Source organism: Symsagittifera roscoffensis, chromosome 5, assembly GCF_963678635.1.
Source record: "Symsagittifera roscoffensis chromosome 5, txSymRosc1.1, whole genome shotgun sequence".
Taxonomy (NCBI): Eukaryota; Metazoa; Xenacoelomorpha; order Acoela; family Convolutidae; genus Symsagittifera; species Symsagittifera roscoffensis.
In genome coordinates this window covers 59,303,906-59,324,356 of record NC_087066.1, presented here as the reverse complement: position 1 = coordinate 59,324,356, position 20,451 = coordinate 59,303,906, and the positions used below count along the sequence as shown (strand labels likewise).

General features: G+C 34.7%; 1 protein-coding gene across 1 annotated transcript in view; it reads left to right on the top strand.

Moving 5' to 3' along the window:
* The first annotated feature begins 1,399 nt into the window (after positions 1–1,399).
* The window catches only part of LOC134846814 (uncharacterized), a 74,108-nt gene continuing 55,056 nt past the window's right edge, over positions 1,400–20,451 (top strand). Inside the window, exons 1-5 of the mRNA XM_063864208.1 lie at positions 1,400–1,756; positions 6,963–7,164; positions 8,210–8,344; positions 12,279–12,420; positions 12,869–13,215. Coding sequence (XP_063720278.1) covers positions 1,486–1,756; positions 6,963–7,164; positions 8,210–8,344; positions 12,279–12,420; positions 12,869–13,215 — 1,097 coding nt within the window. The 5' untranslated portion in view covers positions 1,400–1,485. The remainder of the gene's footprint in view (positions 1,757–6,962; positions 7,165–8,209; positions 8,345–12,278; positions 12,421–12,868; positions 13,216–20,451) is intronic.

Below are 20,451 nucleotides of genomic sequence, written 5' to 3'. Positions count from 1 at the left end.
TGAAAACAAAAATGGATTATAATCGATTAAAATGGATTATGAAGGATTTAAATTTTTCCAAAATAATCAATTATAATCGATTAAAAATCGATTACGTGGTCTAAAATTGACATGATAATCGATTATATAGACAAGATTTCAGTCAACGAGAATCCATTATAATCGATTATTACCCATGAAACTTCGGTGCGGGTAAAGTTGAATTGAGTTCATCTCGCTCTGATTGTTGCTCTGATCCTTAAAGTACCGGTCTAAGCCTTTTTAAACGTTGCGCTCGATAGCCCCTTAAACATTAGGCCTTATGCTGAAAACGTGTCATTCATTTAATATATAAGATGGACTATTCTTAGACAGGCTGTATAACCTTTCGTAGTTCCTCGGCACATCAGAGAAACCACAGTTGCCATTACTTTGTCTTCTGCCGTTTCTTACTTTGTTTAGTATACTATTCAAAAACGAGCCATGTTGCTGATTATTTTTGATTGTTTCCCATTTTTGCTGCTTTACATCCATGAGATAAGGGTTACTTTTTTTCACACGCACGGTTACATCAATATTAAAAGTCAACTCTGGCTATGATCAGCTTTAAAGATTGCTAAGCCTTTATTGATTTATTTTTGACATTATTGACATATTTTTGACGGGGTATCCTATAAAATTGTTTGCATTTACATCGATTGGGCTTGACTTCTTCTGAAAACGAGTATAGAATGATAGATCAACACATTTTGGAAAGCTGTTAAGTAGTTAAATACGAAGCATAAATTTTAACTTCTCAATTAGAACTATTTGGCACTAGAAGTTTCGACCATGTTTTACATAAAAGGATCCTGTCTGGAGATTAATTTATAAATAAATAAGTGGATATAAATGGATCCTTTCCACAGAAAGTTTTTTTTTGGTATTTTTAGTGATTTTAAATGATTTCTTGCCCATCAGAGCGAAATTTTTTTCTGGGATAGCTTATAATGCAAGTAATTCGGCTTGAAAGCAGAAATGTCGTGAATAATTTATAATTGAATTTTGTACGCATGTACTCAAAGTTTTCAGGTGCTCACTAAGACTTACTTCAAAAAATAACGGAAGCGCTTTAATTTGTTAATATTTTGAATTTGAAATAATGTATAATGTTTCGATTAAATAATGACAAATTGAAACTGATATTGTTTATGAAAAGCGAAAAAAGTCAGCCCTTTTAAAGCTTCAGATTCAACTTGATTTTGGCAAATTTTTCCCCGATTTTCGCTAAGTTCTCTTTTTCCATCTAAATCCATTCAATGATCAAAAACTGTTTATAAAATAAACTCGAAGATCTGAAACAAGATATTCGTCTGCATCCGGCCAGGTCAGAAGGATAAGGCAACAATAATTGAATTATTAATTAGAGATGTGAGGTTTCAAATCAGCTGCTTCTTATTATATTTAGAAAAAAAAATTGAAATTTAGATTTGAGAAAAAATTGGGACAAAAAACTGCTTTAAAACCATGATTTTGTTATTTATGTTTCTTGTAACTTTGGACGTGAGACCTACGTTTGGGTCTTCGACGTCCTCTTTGGGATTCAGTGTAACCTACACTAGTGTGAAAATACTGGAAAGTTTCGTCAACGGGACGGAGAAAGCGAAGAGTAGTCGGCTCTGTGGTTTGTCGTGTCTGTCACGATCGTTCTGTCGGTCTTTCAACTACCAATTGAGAAGTCATGATTGTGAGTTCCTGGTGACTGATTCAAGACTCCTTGACCAGGAGAATCTACTAGGCAAGTTTCAAATAAACCTTAGAAATTTTTGCATTTATGTTTAGTTTTAAAAAAAATCCATCGTTTTGATGCTAAAAACTAATTAAAAATCTGAAACAATAGCTTTCTTATAATACCACCCGGGGGGGGGGGGGGGGGGGGTTGATTTAAGGATGTGGATGCCCCTTCTCAGTGATTCGACTACCTGACCACCCAAAGGGTCCCCACTTTGGTACTATTTAAGACATCCGTTTTCGGCCGACCAATCCCAAAATGTTTTCGGCGTGTTTTTGTTGCAATAACATAGACCAAAGAAGATCTTCATATGGTCAACCAAAAAAAGTCGACAAAAAAGGTCCATTTTTCGGATAAAACGACGGAACATATGTTTTCGCTGTGGCTTATTCTGCAGAAAAAGTTTGACTTTACAATTAACTTTTTTGGACAAAATTTTTGAAACAATCTGAAGGATAATGATGCCCTGAGCTCAAACTTGAAAAAAGTCTCAATGTGACCTTTTTTGTTAGTTATGAAGGTTTAAAAATGTCAAATTGGATTTTTACCAACAGGGGCGGATCTTTTTATTATTTAGGGGCCGAGGGGGGGGGGGGGGGCGTGTTTCAAAAATGCTTGGAATAGTTTGTCGACTTTTTGTTTATCGACCGAATTGGTTTTTGGAGTTCTCCCAAGAAAACTAAAAATTTATGTTTTGAAAAATTCAACGCCGCAGGCAGTAAGTTGAAAAAGGCTTCAAACTAAGTTTTTTTTGGAGCTCGCTTTCCTCTTAACTTTAGTATATATTGGCACCCAAGGCGCCCACGCAAAAATTTTTAACTCGGGCAGCCAAACGTGGATGTAGCTAAAAAAGTATCAAAACAAAGACTTTTTTAGTAGTCAGTGAGTCGAATCTCTGAAGCCGGAAGGAGGATGGGGTTCACCCCGAACCCATCCCATAAAGCTCCTCCTGTTTGCTGGTATTGCATTAACGCACAAGAGGCAGATTATTAGAGCTCAAAAATCCTTTCAAATTAAATTGAGATTTTGGAGAAAGCTTATTGTCCTTATAAATTTTTACTTAATCAGAAACGTATTGTATCACTTAGCACTGGATATTGCGTGGGAGAAGGGAGAGGTTTGCAAAGTTCGGTTTTCTCAATTTAACAAAACCTTAAATTTCCGATTGCCCCTTAAAATTGAAAAAATGTCTCAAAAAACAAGATATAATAATCAAAAACACTATAGGTTGTATGTTAACATCTCCCACAATGGGTAAAAGACCAAATTATTGGTGTTAAATCAACTTGGGACGATTTCATGCTTGTTGTAAAACCGCATCATTTTGCGCGTTGGCCAAAATAGCAATTTTCAAACAATCATACTTTTAAAAATAATCTTAAGACCAAGGGCGGATTTAGGGGGGCGGGGGGTCCTCCTCTCTTTTAGGGATTCGACCCCCTGCCGACCCAAAGGGTCCCTCTTTTTGGTATTTTTTAAGAAATCTATTTTTGGCCGACCGACCTTAAATTTACAAGGGGAGCTGGTATTGCATTAACGCGCACCAAAAAATAATCGCGCACCAAAAAAACGCGATTTTTATTGTCAAAATTTTCAAAAAATTGCCCAAAAACGGCTTTTTTGAGCTGTTTTTCAAAATTCTGCCTGCGGCGCAGAAAATTTGACCAAAGCGTAGTCTTTTTAATGTTTAAGGAGAGTTCGGAAAGTCAATTTGGTCGACCTAAAAAATAAAAAAAAAAGGTCGTCAAATATTTCGAAATTTTTTTGAAAATCCGCCCCCCCCCCCCTCGAGAAAATCCTAGATCCGCCCCTGCTTAAAATTAATAATTTTTTAAATTTGACCTGAAGGCAACGATATCTTCCAGATGTTATAAATCAGTAACAAAAAGTTCAAATTAAAGTCGATATTTGACTGAATAGAGAACCAACCCACGTATAAAGATTGTGCCACTCTCTTTGAAAAAAGGAACAAAAATACTCAGGTGTTTTGACAAAAATACTCTAACAATGCAGTAAAAGCAAAGAGGGGGTAGACACTGCCACGAACAGTTTGTTTGTTCTTATAGTTCAATAAATCAGAGCAAGTTTTCTCACAAGCTTGTAAAAAATGAAAACGAGACTCTTAAACAGTTTTTCGACAACATTTATCTAAACGTCATCGAAAAGACGAAAGTGTTTTTGTTTTGTATAGTTTGAAAAATTTGGCAGCTTTGACAAAGTTTGCCAAGCTTGAACAGCTTGATTGAATAAAAGGTTGAAACAGGGTGGGAGTTTTAAACCTTTTTTATATCCAATTATACCATAAAACATGTTTTTTACGAAAAAAACAGGTTTTTTATGTTTTTTATGTTTTTTTCGCGGCTACGTTTTTTTGTTGATTGGCTTAAGAAAAAATTATTTCGCGAACACTGAATTCAACGTTTGAATTGTTTGTACAAGAAAGTCATTTCCCCCGCTTTTTCGACGTCAAGTTGATTTCTCAAAGATCCGTAACTCATCCCAAGGGTTGAAAACTGACGCTCTAGTCCACCACTCGACCCTATGGCGGAAACAAGGGCTTTAGCCAGGTTGACTAACTCTTCGTCAAACCCGAGATGAATACCGCATGACCACCACGCTGTGGGCGAAACCGCATGGTAACTTTCTGCAAACAGGTACCTACTTTCTTTCGTCGTCAGCTTGTCGTTTCTTCAGTCTGCATGCAATGTCGTGAGTTTTCATGCGCTCGACAAGTGGTAAGAAGTCAGCCCCTCATCTTTTGCACTTTGCGCGATCTTTTCCATCCAGCTTGATCTCTGAGAACGAGTCCTAGATAGCGTGCTTTGGTCTTGGCATTTTCAGATCTGGAAGAAAAGTAGTGTTTTGAACGTGTTTTTTTCCCGCTGTTTTAAACAGTTTTTTAACCCTGTGTTTTAAACTGTTTGAAACAAAGTCCCCAATCCTGGGTTGAAATGATTTCATAATCAGGAAGATAAGACCAGAAGGTAGCATATCTGTCATCTAGCCTTAAATGTTCAAAAAAATGCCAAAAAATTTTACACAATGCGTCATTTTGACACTTTCAAAATGATGCATAGGTGCATAGTTCAATGAATTTCAACAATACCAGGCAGAAGCGGATGTAGTATTTTCTCAAGGGGGCGGATTTCAAAAAATTTTGTCGACCTTTTTTTTAGGTCGATCAAATTGTTTTTCTGAGCTCTCCAAGTCACTATAAATACCCTATTTTGACAACACTGTCTGCGCCACAGGCAAGATTTTGAAAAAAAAAACAGTCCGAAAAAGGCGTTTTTAGGCACTTTATGGAAAATGTTGACCAAAAAATCGCGTTTTTTTTGGCGCGCGCTCCCCGCTTAAAAATTAGTTTATATTGGTACCTCACTAAAAATAGATATCTCAAAATAGTACAAATAGGGGGGACCGTTTGGGTCGGCAGGCGGTCGAACGGCTGAAGATGGTCGAGCCACAGGATGTCGATCCACTCACAATGCGCATTTTGTGCCTCGTAAGTGGATTCTGCGACAGGCCAAAAAATCAGATTGGCCGCGGAATCCACAACATTGCTACTTTTCTATGATCTTCTTTGCTGTTTGGGATTCCACAAACCAGTACCTAAAACACTGCCACTCAAACTTGCTCCAAAAATAGGCAAACTTGCGGAATTCTCAACAGAGTTTGCCGAATCCGGAACAACTTGTGGAATCCACAAACAATTATTAAAACAAGTGTTTAGTTAAAATGATTTGATGCAGAATTCGCAACTGTTAGTGCAACGTCAAGTATAATCGGAATTTTGTTTTATAAGTTACAGCTTTTTAAATTTTATCTTCTGTTTACTATGTGATCAACAGAAAGGTGGTCATAAATCAGTTGAAACAAACAAGATAATTATTACAATTTTTAATCTGAAAAATTTCTGACTTAACATTTTTGCGAGATTATTAAAATAAATAAATTATGCACAAATCAGTTTTACAATTATTACATGCTATACACGCATGCGGAACCTGTCTATCTTAGTATTCGAGGGACCACTGTGCGTTGTGCTTCCAAACAATCTCAATCCGTTAACTTTAAAAAACGAATTTATTCGGTTTTGTGTTTTCAAAAATATGACCCCAAAAAACTGCCGGTTGGGATATGTATCCCAAATACTAAAGGGTGATATCAACCGATCTAGCTAATCAATGTTTTAAAAATTTTTCGTGGATTCTGCTGACAATGGTTAAGCCCTTGCTTTTCAATTCTGAATTGCTATAGATAAAAATTCCAGCTCTAACTTTAAATTATTCTTATGCAAGTTCAGTAAAAAACAAAACTCGGAATCTACTTACAAATTTCGGAGTTTGCTTACATATGCGGATTCCGCTACAAATTTTGCTGATTTCACTTACATTTGAGGATTCAACTTACATTTTGCGGAATCTTTTCACAGTTGCCGAATCCAGAACAACTAGCTATATCCACGGAAATTTTGTAAGTTGAATCTACTTGGAGCTTGGAACATGTTTAAATACTTATCTCTGAAATCCAGGAACATACAGACACAATTGTGTGCGCCTATCCAGTGCACAGTTTGGCCTCGTAATGAAACTTTTTTCAATGTAACTCTCTGAATCAAGAAAGTTCTGACACTTTTTTCTTTTCTTTCTTGTTACTTATTCAGTTTTCGAACAAAATGGCGGAAGATTTTTTCCAGACAAAGTTGATTTTAAGCAGCATTCTTCACAAATTTAAACGACCCTAAACCTTTGTCTGCTAAAATTTTGTGCCGCTTTGGTTTTTTTTTTAAATTTGAGGGTACATTTTTGAGGGATACAAAATAATAATACATTATTGAGGGATACAAAATAATACTAAACTGGGACCCTTTGGGTCGGGCCAGTGGGTCAAGTAACAGAGGAAAGAGGCGTCGCTTTCCCCCTAAACCCGCTGCTGATCGCAGATATACTCTAAGGTTAGTTGGCCCATTCTTAGCTAACCGACCCAAAAATACGCCTGCAATGCAGAAAATTGACTGAACAAAGATGTCGAAAAATAGTGCCAAAGAAAATTTTTTGATGGAGTGAAATTACCAAAGTAAAGTCTTTTTAAAATTTTTGTTAAAAGGCTTGTGCACTTGGTTGTTGAAAAAAACTTGAAGTGCTATAATAAAAGGTAATGCTTGAGCATCCATCTATCTGGCTTGGAATTGGTCAGAAATTTCTTCTAGGAGTTGCAACTTGGAGCCGAGGGCTGGATTGGATGCATGGCGAGGGATCTTCTTACATCCGAGGCTGTTCTGTGTGGGAACCCCTGGCCGACGAGTGTCTGTGGATTCGAAAGATCCCCCCGGAAGCGGAGAACTCTCTCACCGTTCAGTGGCAGCTACCCACACTCTTTAACCACGAGTATCCTGTCCTACAGCAACTCCGGTTAACCCCCCCTTCACATTTTTGTCATTTGATTGTTTTGAATCAGAACAGTGAAATGCACGGGATTTTTTAATCAATAAAGTTGGCCGTATTTAGCGACTACTTCTGCCAATATAAAAAGTTTGAGAACAGTACCAATTTGAACGCTATTAGATTTGAGCAAGCTCTGACGCGTTTGAGCGTGCATCACCACTTCAAAAACTGAAAATTTCTTTTAAAACAGTTCAGGGTGGTTTAAGTTCGAAATTTTTAACATTCCCGAAAAGTCTTTCAAAAACCCCAAAAATAATTTTATTTGAATAAATTTAAAATTAGGAACAAACAAGCTCGTTTAAAAAGTTTTAGTTAAGAAGAAATAAACCTGCTCGCTCGCTCTATTAACTGGAAATTAGACTACAAATCAGAAATAGAAAAAAAAAATTGAAAATTTTTAATTTCATTCGAATTACGACTGAAAAAGGTTAATAGGATTTTTTTTCTCACCTCCACTCGACCCATTCCGATGATTATTTGAGGTACCTGATTTTGCGTGGAAAACAAAAAAAAAAGAAAAAAACAGTGGAAGTGATTAAAACGGGTGAGGCTTCTTCAGGTTTGAACGCTTCTACCATTCACAGTGACTAGTTTTTTTTCACAGCGAGCCGCAATAAAAGATGGATATCGTCAATATCGAATGTCTTCAAAGACAGGTCAAAACGTTTTTTTTTGACAAACTTCAGTGGACAGCATTTCGTTGAAAGTAATATCATTCATTTAGGCTTTGCAATGGCCGCATGGCCGTTGTACTAAAGTATGGCACAACGACAACTCGGAACAAAAGACAACTGGGTAAAGTTGAATTAAACGAAAAATAGCTGAAATCTTGTTTTTCTCGGACCAACGATTTACCACTACAACAGCTACTGGGATGTATTTTGAAATACTTCACGTAACAGCAACTTGTCAAAAATAAGAGGTTTTAATTGGTAAATTTATCTGGTTGAAAAATTGTTTTCCCCACAAAGCATCTGTCATTGGAACCCGTAGACGTCGAAGTTCGTTTCAGGGTTGCCTCTATGGAGAGTGTTTGCCTGCAGACAAATCTGCCCGACGAGCTCTATGAACAATATTTGCCCAATGATGTGCGAAGTCATATGGTGGTGGGGTTGACCAGTGGCCGCCTGTACGAGGTCCGCATATCGTAAGTAGAAGAAAAAGAAGAAGAAGAGTCGTAATAGTAATCATAATAGACATAATAACAATAATAACCATAATGATAATCATAATAATAATAATTATATTTATAATAATCATAATAACCATAGTCATAATCAAAATAATCATCATAATAAGCATAATAATCAAAGTACTAGTCATAATATTTTTTAGAAAAAATCATCATATTAATCATAATAATAAATAATCTTAGTAGCCATCAGAATAAAGATTATATTGACACTAATCATAATAATAGTCTTGATAATGATCAGAATATTGATACAATACTAATCAAAATAATTATAATAAAAATCACAACAATGATCATAAATATTATAATAATCAAAATATTAATCTTAACAATAACCAAATAACAATCAGATGAATCCAATCATCATATTAAGCATCATCATAATAGCCATATTAATATCATAATCATAATATTAATCATAGTAATCAAAAAAACAATCTTAAAAATCATAATCATAATTATAATAATCATAACAATCACGATAATATCATAATCAGACTAATCATAAAAACCATAACATTAATCATAATAGCCATAACATCAACAATATCATCATTACAATAATTATAATCATAATCAAAATATAATCAGAAAAATGATGATCAAAATCATAATAATATTAAGGACAATCATGAAAATCAGAATCAAAATAATCATTATCAAAATTCTTATAAAGGTAACAATCATAAAAATCAATAAAACTTATACTAAAATTAATCATCAAATTAGCTATAACCCTAATCGAAATAATGATCATTATCAGAAGCTCAATAAGAAAAAAAATCAAAATAATCTTAAGAATCATAATAATCATTAGAAGAATCATTATCGCAATCATAATAATCATAATAATAATCGAATTAATAATTATAAAAATCAATAATTAACAAAATAGTCCTAAGAATAGTCATGATAATCATAAAAACAATCATAAAAACCATGATCATAATCATATAAATCATAATAACAATTATATATTCATAATCATAATTGTAAAAAATCTTAAAACAAAAAGTTATTATGATCATGGTTTTCATAACAATCGTAATCAGATTAGCCCTAATAACCATAATCAAATTCATAATGAAAAACATAATAGTAATCATAATAGTAATCCTAATAATCATAATAACAATCATAATCATAATAATAATAGATATAATCATAATAATCTTAATCATGGTAATAACAATAATTTTAATCATTATAAACTTAATCGAAATAATCAACATAAAAATCATCATATTAATCAAAATAATCATAATGAAAATCATTACAATCATCATAAAAACATTTAAAACATAATTATCAAAAAGTAAATCATAACCAAAATCAAAATCATCATAATCATGATCATAATAATCATAATTATAATAATTATAAGCGTATAAATTGTAATATTGCTTTTGCTAAACAAGCGCTTAATTGAACATCATAAAACTGTTGTTCGTTACAGTAAAATCAAATTTTTTTTGAAAGCCTTAAAAATTAAATTTTGAAGCACTGAAAAAAATGCATGAGTTTTTTTTTCATTGTTCAAATCAAGGCTGAAAGGGCTTTAAAATGGTGTATCATTCAAATTACTCAAATGATTTTTTTCTCTACACTGAAAAAAATGCATGAGTTTTTTTTTCGGATCAAAACTGAAAAGGTTTTAAAATTATCTCTCATTCAGTTTACTTCAGTGAGTTTTGGTGGTTGCTTCTTTTGCGTGGAAAAAAGGGACAAAAAAAAGGAAACGATTTCATTGGTCAAAAGAGAAAACCTCAGTGATTGTTTCTTCATTAGATTTCGTTGTAATCCTTCTTTAGGCGGCACTGTTTTTATCTCATATATTTGCGAGTCAAGATGATTGGACCATAATTATAGAAGATACTTGATTATTGGCTGTAAGCTTGCTCAGGGTCCGAAAAGAAACTACTCAACATTAACCCGACTTTTTATATATATTTTTTTTACAATTAACTTGCACATTAGTTCTGATGTGCTGTTTTTGCAGTTGCTTTCTCACTTTGAGTATTGCAGAACGTGCAGAACGTGGAAGTAAATTTTCATTTAACGAGCGTTATTTGATTGCGTTACTGGGAAAAAATTTTCAAAATTTTTTTTTCGAAACGTTCGAATAACGACTGAAAGGGCTTTAATATGATTTATCACTCAACTGATTCCGATGATTATTTGTGTTAGCTGATTTTGCATGGTAAACAAAAAAAAAGAACGAAAAAACAACAGAAACACATCCGAAACCAAAGTTCCTCTCATTTTCATTGGTTGGAACAAAAAATCTCATTGACTATTTTTTCATGGAATTTCGTTGTGAGCCTTCTCTAGGCGGTTCGCTTGTTTGCAAGTCAAGATGACTCAACCATAAGTATAAAGAAATACTTGGTTTTTGGCAACAAGCTTTCACAGTGTTCGAACACAAAAAATACAAAAGGCACATGCAATTTTTATATGCTGATTGTTTTTTCAATTTTTAAACCTGCTTGTTCGGTTATATGTACTCTTTGTGTAGTTATTTTTTTCACTTTGAGCTGGTTGCAATGCCAACATTTTCTATAGACTTTGCATTCACAGTTTGTGAGCTTACACACAAAATTATATACATTTTGTGTATAGCTTCTTTTCAATCCATACTTTAGTAGATAAAATGTGTGTGTAATTAAATATTTTTCTTACATGCAATTTTGCAACAAATTACACTTTCAGTAATAAAAACTACCCGGGTTGAGGTGCTCACTTTAAGTTTCGACTTTCAAAGTCGAGCAATTGTCAGTGCTTGAACGAAAAATTATAGTCGAGACAGGGGTTTGGGTCGAGTACAAATTCGAAACATACTTCGAGAACACGGTAGAAACAACCTCTAGCACGCTCGAGCACGGTCAAAACATAACTAGAGCTCGGTCGAAACAAACATGGAGCACGGTCAAAAAAAATCGATTGTCGCGGTAATTCGAGTCAAAATATTTTTTATTTTTCACATATCAACATTAACTTTACCTTTTTTTAGCTCAAATTGCAAACCAGCAATCCAAAAGATGGAAAGAAAAGGCTTAAAAATAGTGCTCTCTACAATGCATTTAAATTCCAAATAACTGTAATCATTTCATTTTGAGAAAAAAAGTATCATAAGATTACCCGAAAAGCATAAATCATAACATTTAAATTTGGATAAATGTTCGAAACACATCCGAATTTGGTCGAACACAGTCGAAACATATCTTGCTTGGGTCGAGCACGGTCGAAACATACCAATTTTTGGTCGAGGTGGTCGAAAAAAAGCGAGCACCTCGACTAGGGACCCATTGTAAGTATGTAATTTTTGCAGATCAATTTACATACTGTGTAAATTAGTGTAGCTATTGCTACCTGATGAAAATATGTAGTTTGTAGATAAAAACTCCAAAAAACATATTAAATCTGATGCGCAGGTAGGGGCGGACTTAAGATTTTCTCGAGGGGAGAGGTAAAACTTTTGTCGACTATTTTTGGATCGAATTAGTTGATTTTCCAAGCTCTCCTAGATCACTAAAAAGACCTTATTTTGATCCGCCGCTGGCTAATATTAAAAATTATTACAAATATTCTCCGCCGCTGGCAAATATTGTAAAAACAGGCCAAATTAGACATTTTTCGGCATTTTTATGATGGCTTTGACCAAAAAATTGTTTTTTTTTCGGCGCGCAGTGCCCCTTTAAAAAACCTATCTGCACTATTTATGTAAGCTTACCTATTTTGTAGTTAAAACACTTGATCTTTATTGGAGTGTGTAAAAAATTGAAAACTTCTGATTTGATGAGCCTGAGCCGAAAACGAACAATAAGAACTGGTTATGAGGTTGAGAATCAGAATTTGATATGACCAAATGTTCATTCTATTTCTTCAGCACATGGTTTAACGGGGAATTGAGCCAGATGAACACTTCAGTTCTGGTGTCCACTACTCCAGCGATGCCAGGTGAAAAAATGGAAAGGATTCCGGACTTGCATGACGTCGAATTTTTCTGGCAGCTATCGGGATGCGCACAGGCAAGTTCCCTTCACATACTCTTCAACATAATATATATAATTAAGGCTATTTTTTTTGCTAGGCTTGCATATTTAAGTTGGCGAGGAAAAATCACTGGAAGTATTGCCTTTAAGTATTGCCTTTATTGCCTTAAATCACTGTAAGTATTGCCATTCAGTCGACTGACGTATGTATCGACCAAACGGTTCGACTTCTGTCTTGTTGTTCTCTCAATGATGCAATGATTGACTTAAATGATGTTTTACTGATAACGTTGATTGCTTTCAGTTTACGTTTTCCGATGTAATTTGCTAGTTGACTTTTTCATTAATTATGCCGTCAAAAATGTCGAAGAAAACAATAAATACACGGGTTTGAATAGCTAATAATACAGGCTGCCCGACCCGTCATTGTATTGACCCTGGTTGACCTTTGTGTTGAAACTAGTTAACTATTTTGTGCTTCTAGAAATTCAGACTGTGGTCTGAGCCAGCTGGATCAAGCTGCAGTTCTGAAAACAAATGCGAGGTGGTGCCGACCGAAGAAGACTCATTCTGGTTCGATGGCCTAACAGCCGGCGAAGACTACTTTTTCTACCTCCAAACCGAATCGAATGGCCTCTCCAGCGATACTTACGAGGTGAACCAGCCCACGTATCCTGCCAATACAGGCGATGCTTTTGAAGTCAGTACTGCTCGGCAAAAAGATCAGATTGTGTTCTCAGTTGCATTTGAGCCGGGAACTGGGAGCAAGGTAGTGTTTTCATACGTTGGTGAAACTTCAGGAGGAACTTACAGTGAGGAAAGGGAATACATGTTAGTACTGTTTCAACCCCGTTTGTTTTCTGACTATCAGTGTTTAGTTTTATTTGTTCCAACTTTTCGACGAAAAGAACAGAATACTTGAGCCCCGTGTTTTTTTTCCAACTTTTAGTCATAGAAAAGATATTGAAGTCTTGAGCTCAAAATTCTTATTATGACTAGTCGAACAAGGAATTATTTGTCCGGCTTTTTGGCGAAAATAACAGAATAATTATGCTTTGTGAGATTTTTTCCTGTTTTTTAAATGTAATCTAAAAAACATTGAAACCCTGAGCTCAAAATCGAAAATATTATTGAGTTAAGTCTTATGTGGTATAACTCATAGAGTAATTTCGGATAGGGTACACCGTCTGCTCGTCACGCTATCTTATTTTCGGCCAGATAGATTCGTGCAACTTCTTAGTCTAATACCGATCCTAATCTTACTCTTATATCTACTAGTCTCAGGGTGTTTAACTAGTCTCTGTTAGGCTCAATAGATCTAGAGTATACTGGCTTATTGCGGCTGCTGAAGTTCTCTTGGAGAGGTAACTAATTTCTAAGCTAAATTCAAATCTCTCTGGTGCTGAAATTACAAGCTATTTCAGCACTTACAAATAAGTGGTTTGTTAGTTAGATGGAATATGATTGGTTAATATTAAATATTTTATAGTGATAAAATATCTAATTTATCCAATAAAAAAGTGTAGTTTAGATCAGGTTCCACCCATCCGGGGCTCACAGAGTTTTTTAGATTTATATTTCTTTCTGTAATTGAAGGATGGATGATGAACGTTGGTATTTGGCGAACATCATTTTCTTATCCGGTTCCTCTTAAAGAAGAACGTTCCAGGACGCTGGAATGATGGATATGAAGTTATTATCTTGTCATTCGACAACGACTGTGATCCCCAATGAAATCAATCCGATTTCAAAATGGTTTGCTATGTCAGATTTTTCTGTATTAGTAGAGAACTGTTTTGTGTACAGCCTCGTCTGGGAATGGCGTGAAGATCGTGTTTGGAAGGGATGCCTTGTAATCTCGGATCTGTACGTAAACTTGAACATCGAGGTGGTCATTGGTCTAGTTCAATGAAGTCCTTTTCTGCGTAGTCAAGTCGTACTCTAAATCCTTTGAGTCGTGATTGTGGACGGCATGTCGGTTGTGTTTAGCCATTCTTTTGTTCGAGTGTGATGTAATCGTCTAGTCTTTGGATGTTCGTCTTTGTTGTTGTGTATGACCTATATACTGCATATTATGATTTACATTTTATAAATTTTTAAATTTAGTTTGGTTAATTTGGTTTTTAGTCATGATCTTAGTTAGTTGGTTTCACAAAAGCGTTTTATTTTAGTTCAGTTATTTTGAAGAGTTACTCACCCTTGAGTGCCTCTTATTAGAAATTGAAGTGTGGTCACAAAGCGTGGGTGTAGCGCGTTGGGTTAGGCCGGCTATAAGCATGCTCAGGACGTCCTTCTCTGGTGGGTTAGGCCAGGAGTGGGAGTATGATTTCATGCTGTTTCTTTGAAAGGCCCTGTTTTGTGATTACATTTTATGTTGGTTTTTTCTGGTCTTTCTTATGTTACTTTGGTTGTGTCCTTTTTTCAAAATCAAAGCGTGGTCACAAAGCGTGGGTGTAGCGCGTTGGGTTAGGCCGGCTATAAGCATGCTCAGGACGTCCTTCTCTGGTGGGTTAGGCCTCGAGTGGGAGTATGATTTCATGCTGTTTCTTTGAAAGGTCCTGTTATGTGATAACATTTTATGTTGGTTTTTCTGGTCTTTCTTATGTTACTTTGGTTGTGTCCTTTTTTCAAAAATCAAATTATTTTTGGTTTGGGTTTGTCTTGCGACTTTTTTGTGTTTTATTATTTCTTTCTTAGACTTTATAATAGTCTTTAAAAGAATAAATTATCCAGTTTTAAGCTGGGTTAATCTGGTTTGGGTACCATTGGTTTTCTTTTCTTAGTCATGCTGTTATTTTATGATTTGTGATGTTTAGTAAGCTCCGTTGGTTAGTTTGCTTTAGTATAAAGTTCCTTTCCAACCGGTTTAAAGAAAAGTTTGAAACTTGTTATTGTGTGTTAGAGTTGTTGAGTGTGAAAATTTGAAACTGAAATCCATTATTTAAAAAAATCTTTGTGGGCGAGCTGTGCGAGTTTGGATAGAATTCCTGTGCGAATGAATAAAAATATTGAAAAAGTTAGTACTGCTTTCTCATTTTATGAATTCATTGCTTGAAAGTTGAATTTTACTGCTTTTTGGGGAAGTTTAAATTTATAAATTTTCATCGTATTTAATTTTTTACTGCTTCTTGGGGAAATAATTTATAAATGAAATTACTACACTGGGTATGAATTTTATTACATTTAGTGCGAAAGTATTAGGAGTTTTGTTATGAATTAACAAGTTTGTATTTTTATGTTTTGTAGATGATTGTGGTGTGAAGACTAAAAGAATAAATTAAACATTGATAGAAAATGGTTAGTATAATTTTGAATTTATTAGTTAAAATTATTTTAATTCATATTTACCTTATTCATCTGGGAAAAAGCCATGTGGGAAGATGTCGTGAATCAAGTCTGATGTTGTTAATAACTTGGCTAGTATGCGTATAACATTTTTAGTTTGTAGCAGTGGCCAAAGCATTTGAAGTGCGTTGATGGTGTTTAGTTCTTCTGTGCCTACTGCGAATTCATGAGGTGTGTTTTGAATTAGGTTGTAAGTTTTATGATGATATTTAGTGTTATGAATAAATTCTAGTATGAGTATTTCGATAGGTTGTATGAATTCATGCGGGATAATGAAGGGTCTTGATTCTTCATCGTTGAGAGTCTTCGTGATGGGACAGAATATATACATTTGGGTAACTGGGTCGTAGTTGCGGAGAATGTCGTGGAGGTTAGTATTTTTAATGCAATATGTAAAATTAAGAAAGAATGGTGACGTGTATTTCGAGTTAATAAACTGAAAACGATGGTGGGGTTGTCGTGATGATGTGTGTAAATCAAAATGGTTTTGTATAAAACGATAATTTAGTGCGTAACATTATATCGTGGGAACAGTATAAATCACGTTCCTGTGGTGAAAGAAAGTGAAATGTTTGTGAAAATAACTGACATTTATCATAGAAGCTTTCATATGCTTGTATGTCAACAAGTGCTTCTGAAATTATATGATCGTGCTTTTTATCAAAAATATTAAGTGTAAATAGGTATTGTGTTTTAATAAAAAAATTTTCGGTTAGTTGCGGGTTTGCAAAGCGGCCTTCGTCTAAAAATTGATCTTGGTTAGGACGGATGATATTATGATCATAGTATTCAAGTGAGTAATCGTTAGCTCGGGTTGCGGAGAATGTTTTCAATAATTTTTTATATCCAACGTATGTAAATTGTCGAGGTGTTAATGTTGTGGTGAGTCTATATAGTATATTTTTGTTTCTCTCGATATTTTCATTAGTATTAGTGAGTGGTAGATAAAGGGGGTATAGTTGTAGTAAGCTGTCCAATGAAGTGTTGGCATTAAAACGTGCTCATCAACAAAATTTCGTGTTTCATTAGTAGTGGTAGAAGTATTTAAGGTATATTGTGGAAATGAGGGTAGGGTTACTTGAAGGTAATTTTTTGTGTTTGTGTGATCTTGGTGGTTGATATATTCTCTGGCTGTTCCGGGTTTTGTTGTAAATGGGTGATTTGGAAATTTTCGTTTAAAAGTGCGGTAAGCTCGGTTAGTGCTGGTAGGTGTTTCGGTGGATGTGGATGATTGAGCTAATGATGGAGTGTAATCTGAAAGTGGTGTAGGTGTTTGTGGATTTGATAATGTTACTGTTGATGACAGTTGATGTATCGTAAGAGTGTGGGGGTATGTTAATTGCTGTTGTAGTGTAATAAAATTGTCGAGTTCTTTGGGAATTTGAATGTTAACTGGGGAGTTATTATGCGATCTGTCGGAATTAAATGGAGAATAGGTTGAGGATACTTGGGAAGCGTAAGAAGGAGTGGAAAGAGGTGGGAGTGGATGACTGGTTCGGATGGGTCGAAAGGGGGTTTTGAAAAAGCTGAAGAGTTGGTCTGGGTATGGGTAGAGGGAGACGGTTCGGAGTTTGCGAATTCGACGGGAGTTTCTACATCGGAGTTGTTAAATTGTGAGATGGTATGAAAAACTGAAATATCTGAGTAAGTATCAGAATTCATGCTTGATGGTATATTAATAACTGCAGAATCGGGTGGCGCGAAAGCAAAAAGTGGGATAATTGGGATTTGAGTTTGGAGGTTTGCTGGGTGGGAATTTGAGCGATGGAGGGATCCAATTTGTCGGCTCATGGTGGGCTAAAAAAATGATTATTTTGGGACTGAAAAGTGGTGTTATGAGGTTGTTCGATAATTTGTTCATATGTATTATCATTTTGTGAATGATGTGTCATTATGTGTTGAATGGGACTTTGTGTTGTATTTGGTCTGAAATTTGGATTAATTGTGATTGCTAGGTTTCGAAAATTTCGGGGAACTAATGATAATGGATGGTTTTGTGGTAGGGTTGGTATCTGTGGTGCTTTAGGTGTTGTATCGACATTATTATGTTCTTCGTCATATGTATTTGTTCTTGTGGATATTTTTGTATTGTAGTCTTTTATTTGTGCATCTAGAAGTATTTTATTGATTGATGATGAGAAAATTCCAAAAAATCCTGCAAATAAAATACGTGCTACACTTGCTTGGCGGTTCACTTGTGTGTATATAGCGCATGTGTTATAGATTCCTTTTAACAGTGAGAAAAGAAATCCTATAAAATTAAACATAGCGTATAAAATAGTTAATCTTTCTAAGATGTAATAGGGGCCATCCTAGAAAGGCGAGAATTTCGTTATTTAAGGTTACAAAACTGAAAATATTTATGGGTGAAATATCTTTTGGTCGGTATTTTTCACCGTTTAAATATATGTAATCTTTAATATTCTTAAAATATCCGCTGTAGTCTTCTGAATAAATGTCTGCAAATCCTGCGGTTTCGGCAAGTTTTCTTAAGTTCTAGTCGATTGATTGTCGTTGTAATGTGCCCATTTGTGTTAGTAATTTTTGAAATTGTTGTGTTCTAATGTGATGTTGTATATCAGATTTAGAATATATTCCAATTGATTGTAAATCGATATTTGGGTTACGAGCGATAGCTCGGATACTTTCTGGTGAAAACTTTTTTAGTGGTTGCATTAATGTAGGGTACGGTGTAAGTAGGTAGTATTTATCTTCGTCAGGGTTTAATTGTACGACATTGTGGCTATTTTTTGATCCACATGGGACTGCGGTATCCCAGAAATATGTTCGTCTTGAAAGTGTATCGACAAAATGTACTTTATTTTTGTAGAATATGGGGATTCTTCTATAACAACGTTTATCTTCAAAAACATATAATGGTGATACTTTTTTGGTGCAAGTATGAAACCATAAAATATTTCCTTTGTAATCAAGAAAGTTTGATCTATTTCTTGATAATAAATATCCTGCGTAGGGTATCTTTAATACTGCTAATGCGAGTGATTGTTAGATTTGTGTTCTTTCTAATTCGCATAGTTGATGAAGTGTTTCTAATTCAGAAAGAGACATTTCTTGGAAAATTCTACTAATTGTGTAGTCTAATTTCATATCTAAGTGAATATTATAATGTATATTACCAAAGTAGGTGCTTTTCATTAGTGATAATTCTTGTAAACGTGTGCTTTTACTATCGTATGGTGTTAGCTTTCCACCAGGGTTACCTGTGCTTTTATAGAGGTTCACTGGTACGTATGATGTTCCTTCGTTAATAGGGTGACTTGTTGCGTAAGGGTCAAATTTTATTTTTCCAGTGGTCATGTCGAAACCTTTTTCGTATTAGACAAGTATTTCAGAGTATTGTCTTTTATAAAGTGGATTTCGATTTTTACATGCAAATTCTGTTTCGTGATAGATTTGAAAACGTGTCAATTTATTTTCTATATCATGAATAATTTTGGAATTAGTAATTTGTTTGCGAGACGGGTTCACTTGTTCGTATGGAATTGATTCATTAAAATGTTTTTCATGAAATTTTATCATTCGAGCGTGTTTTTTTGCTACTTGAAATGTTGTGCATGTATCTTCGGGAAACCAAACAATTGTTGCTTGGGTTCTCGTTGTAGGGTCACAATACCCTTGATCATTTTTGCAAGGCAATCCAATTCCTTGATAGATACCTTGTGTTATCAGTTAAATCTCGTGTGAGTTGTATTTTTTCAAGCTGTATTTTCCAATCAAAAAACATTATTTCTTGATATCCTTTATTTTTTGTGTCTGCGTTGCAGTTTGAGGGATTATTTATTCCAATGTGTGGTATCCAGTGTTTATCGTGTATATCATAAGTTAATCGTCCGTGTGCGCCATTATATGGGTATTTTACGTCTAATTGAACCTGTCCTTGATATCGTTCAAGTTCTGCTTGATGTACAGAATCGGCAAAGACTTGAAAATTTACTATTTTTCTGTCTGTGTTTTTATTCCTTGTTAGATTTAGTCTGAGTAATTCATTTTTACAATCGTCGGGGTTTAGATGTAAAAGTATTTCTATGTTACTCTGGTAAAATGATTCGTGATCAAGTCGGTTTTATTTCCGTTGGAAACTTGTGAACAATGTACTTTCTTTTCGGAAAATGTTGCTGTAAACTTATATTCTGTGACTGTTGTTGCTCGGGCTTTTGAATACTATGTTGCTATTAAATTTGTAGTTTCTATAGCTTGTGGCTCTGTTTTGCATTGTGTTACTTGATTTATTGCGTACTTGTGTAGTGTTTTTTGTTCGTTTTCTTCACAATCATAGTGTGTTACTAAGGTTCACCTTGTGTATATGAGTGTGTTGTCCAATATGGTGGTCTTTCTGTGGTATCTGGGGATTAAAAGGGTTTTCTCGGATTTGTTGTGATGTGGGGGTTGAACCTAGGTAGTCTGAGGGTATATTCGAGGTGCTATGTTATGAAAGGAGTGTGGGAGTTTCTGGTAGTGTACTGCTTGAAATTTCTAAAGAAGTTGGTGTTGGTGATTGGGGTGTATCAAAATGAACTCTGGGGGTTTGAAAATTTCTATTTCTTCTCGGATGTATAATTTGTCTATTTACTTCAACTGTATTTTGATTTGACTAATATGTCTTATTCGATTCAAATTTTGTGGTAATGTGGGGTACAAATTATATGTTGGTTCACTTAGGCATGCTTGTCGCTGAACCGGTTCTAGTGGTTCGGATAAACG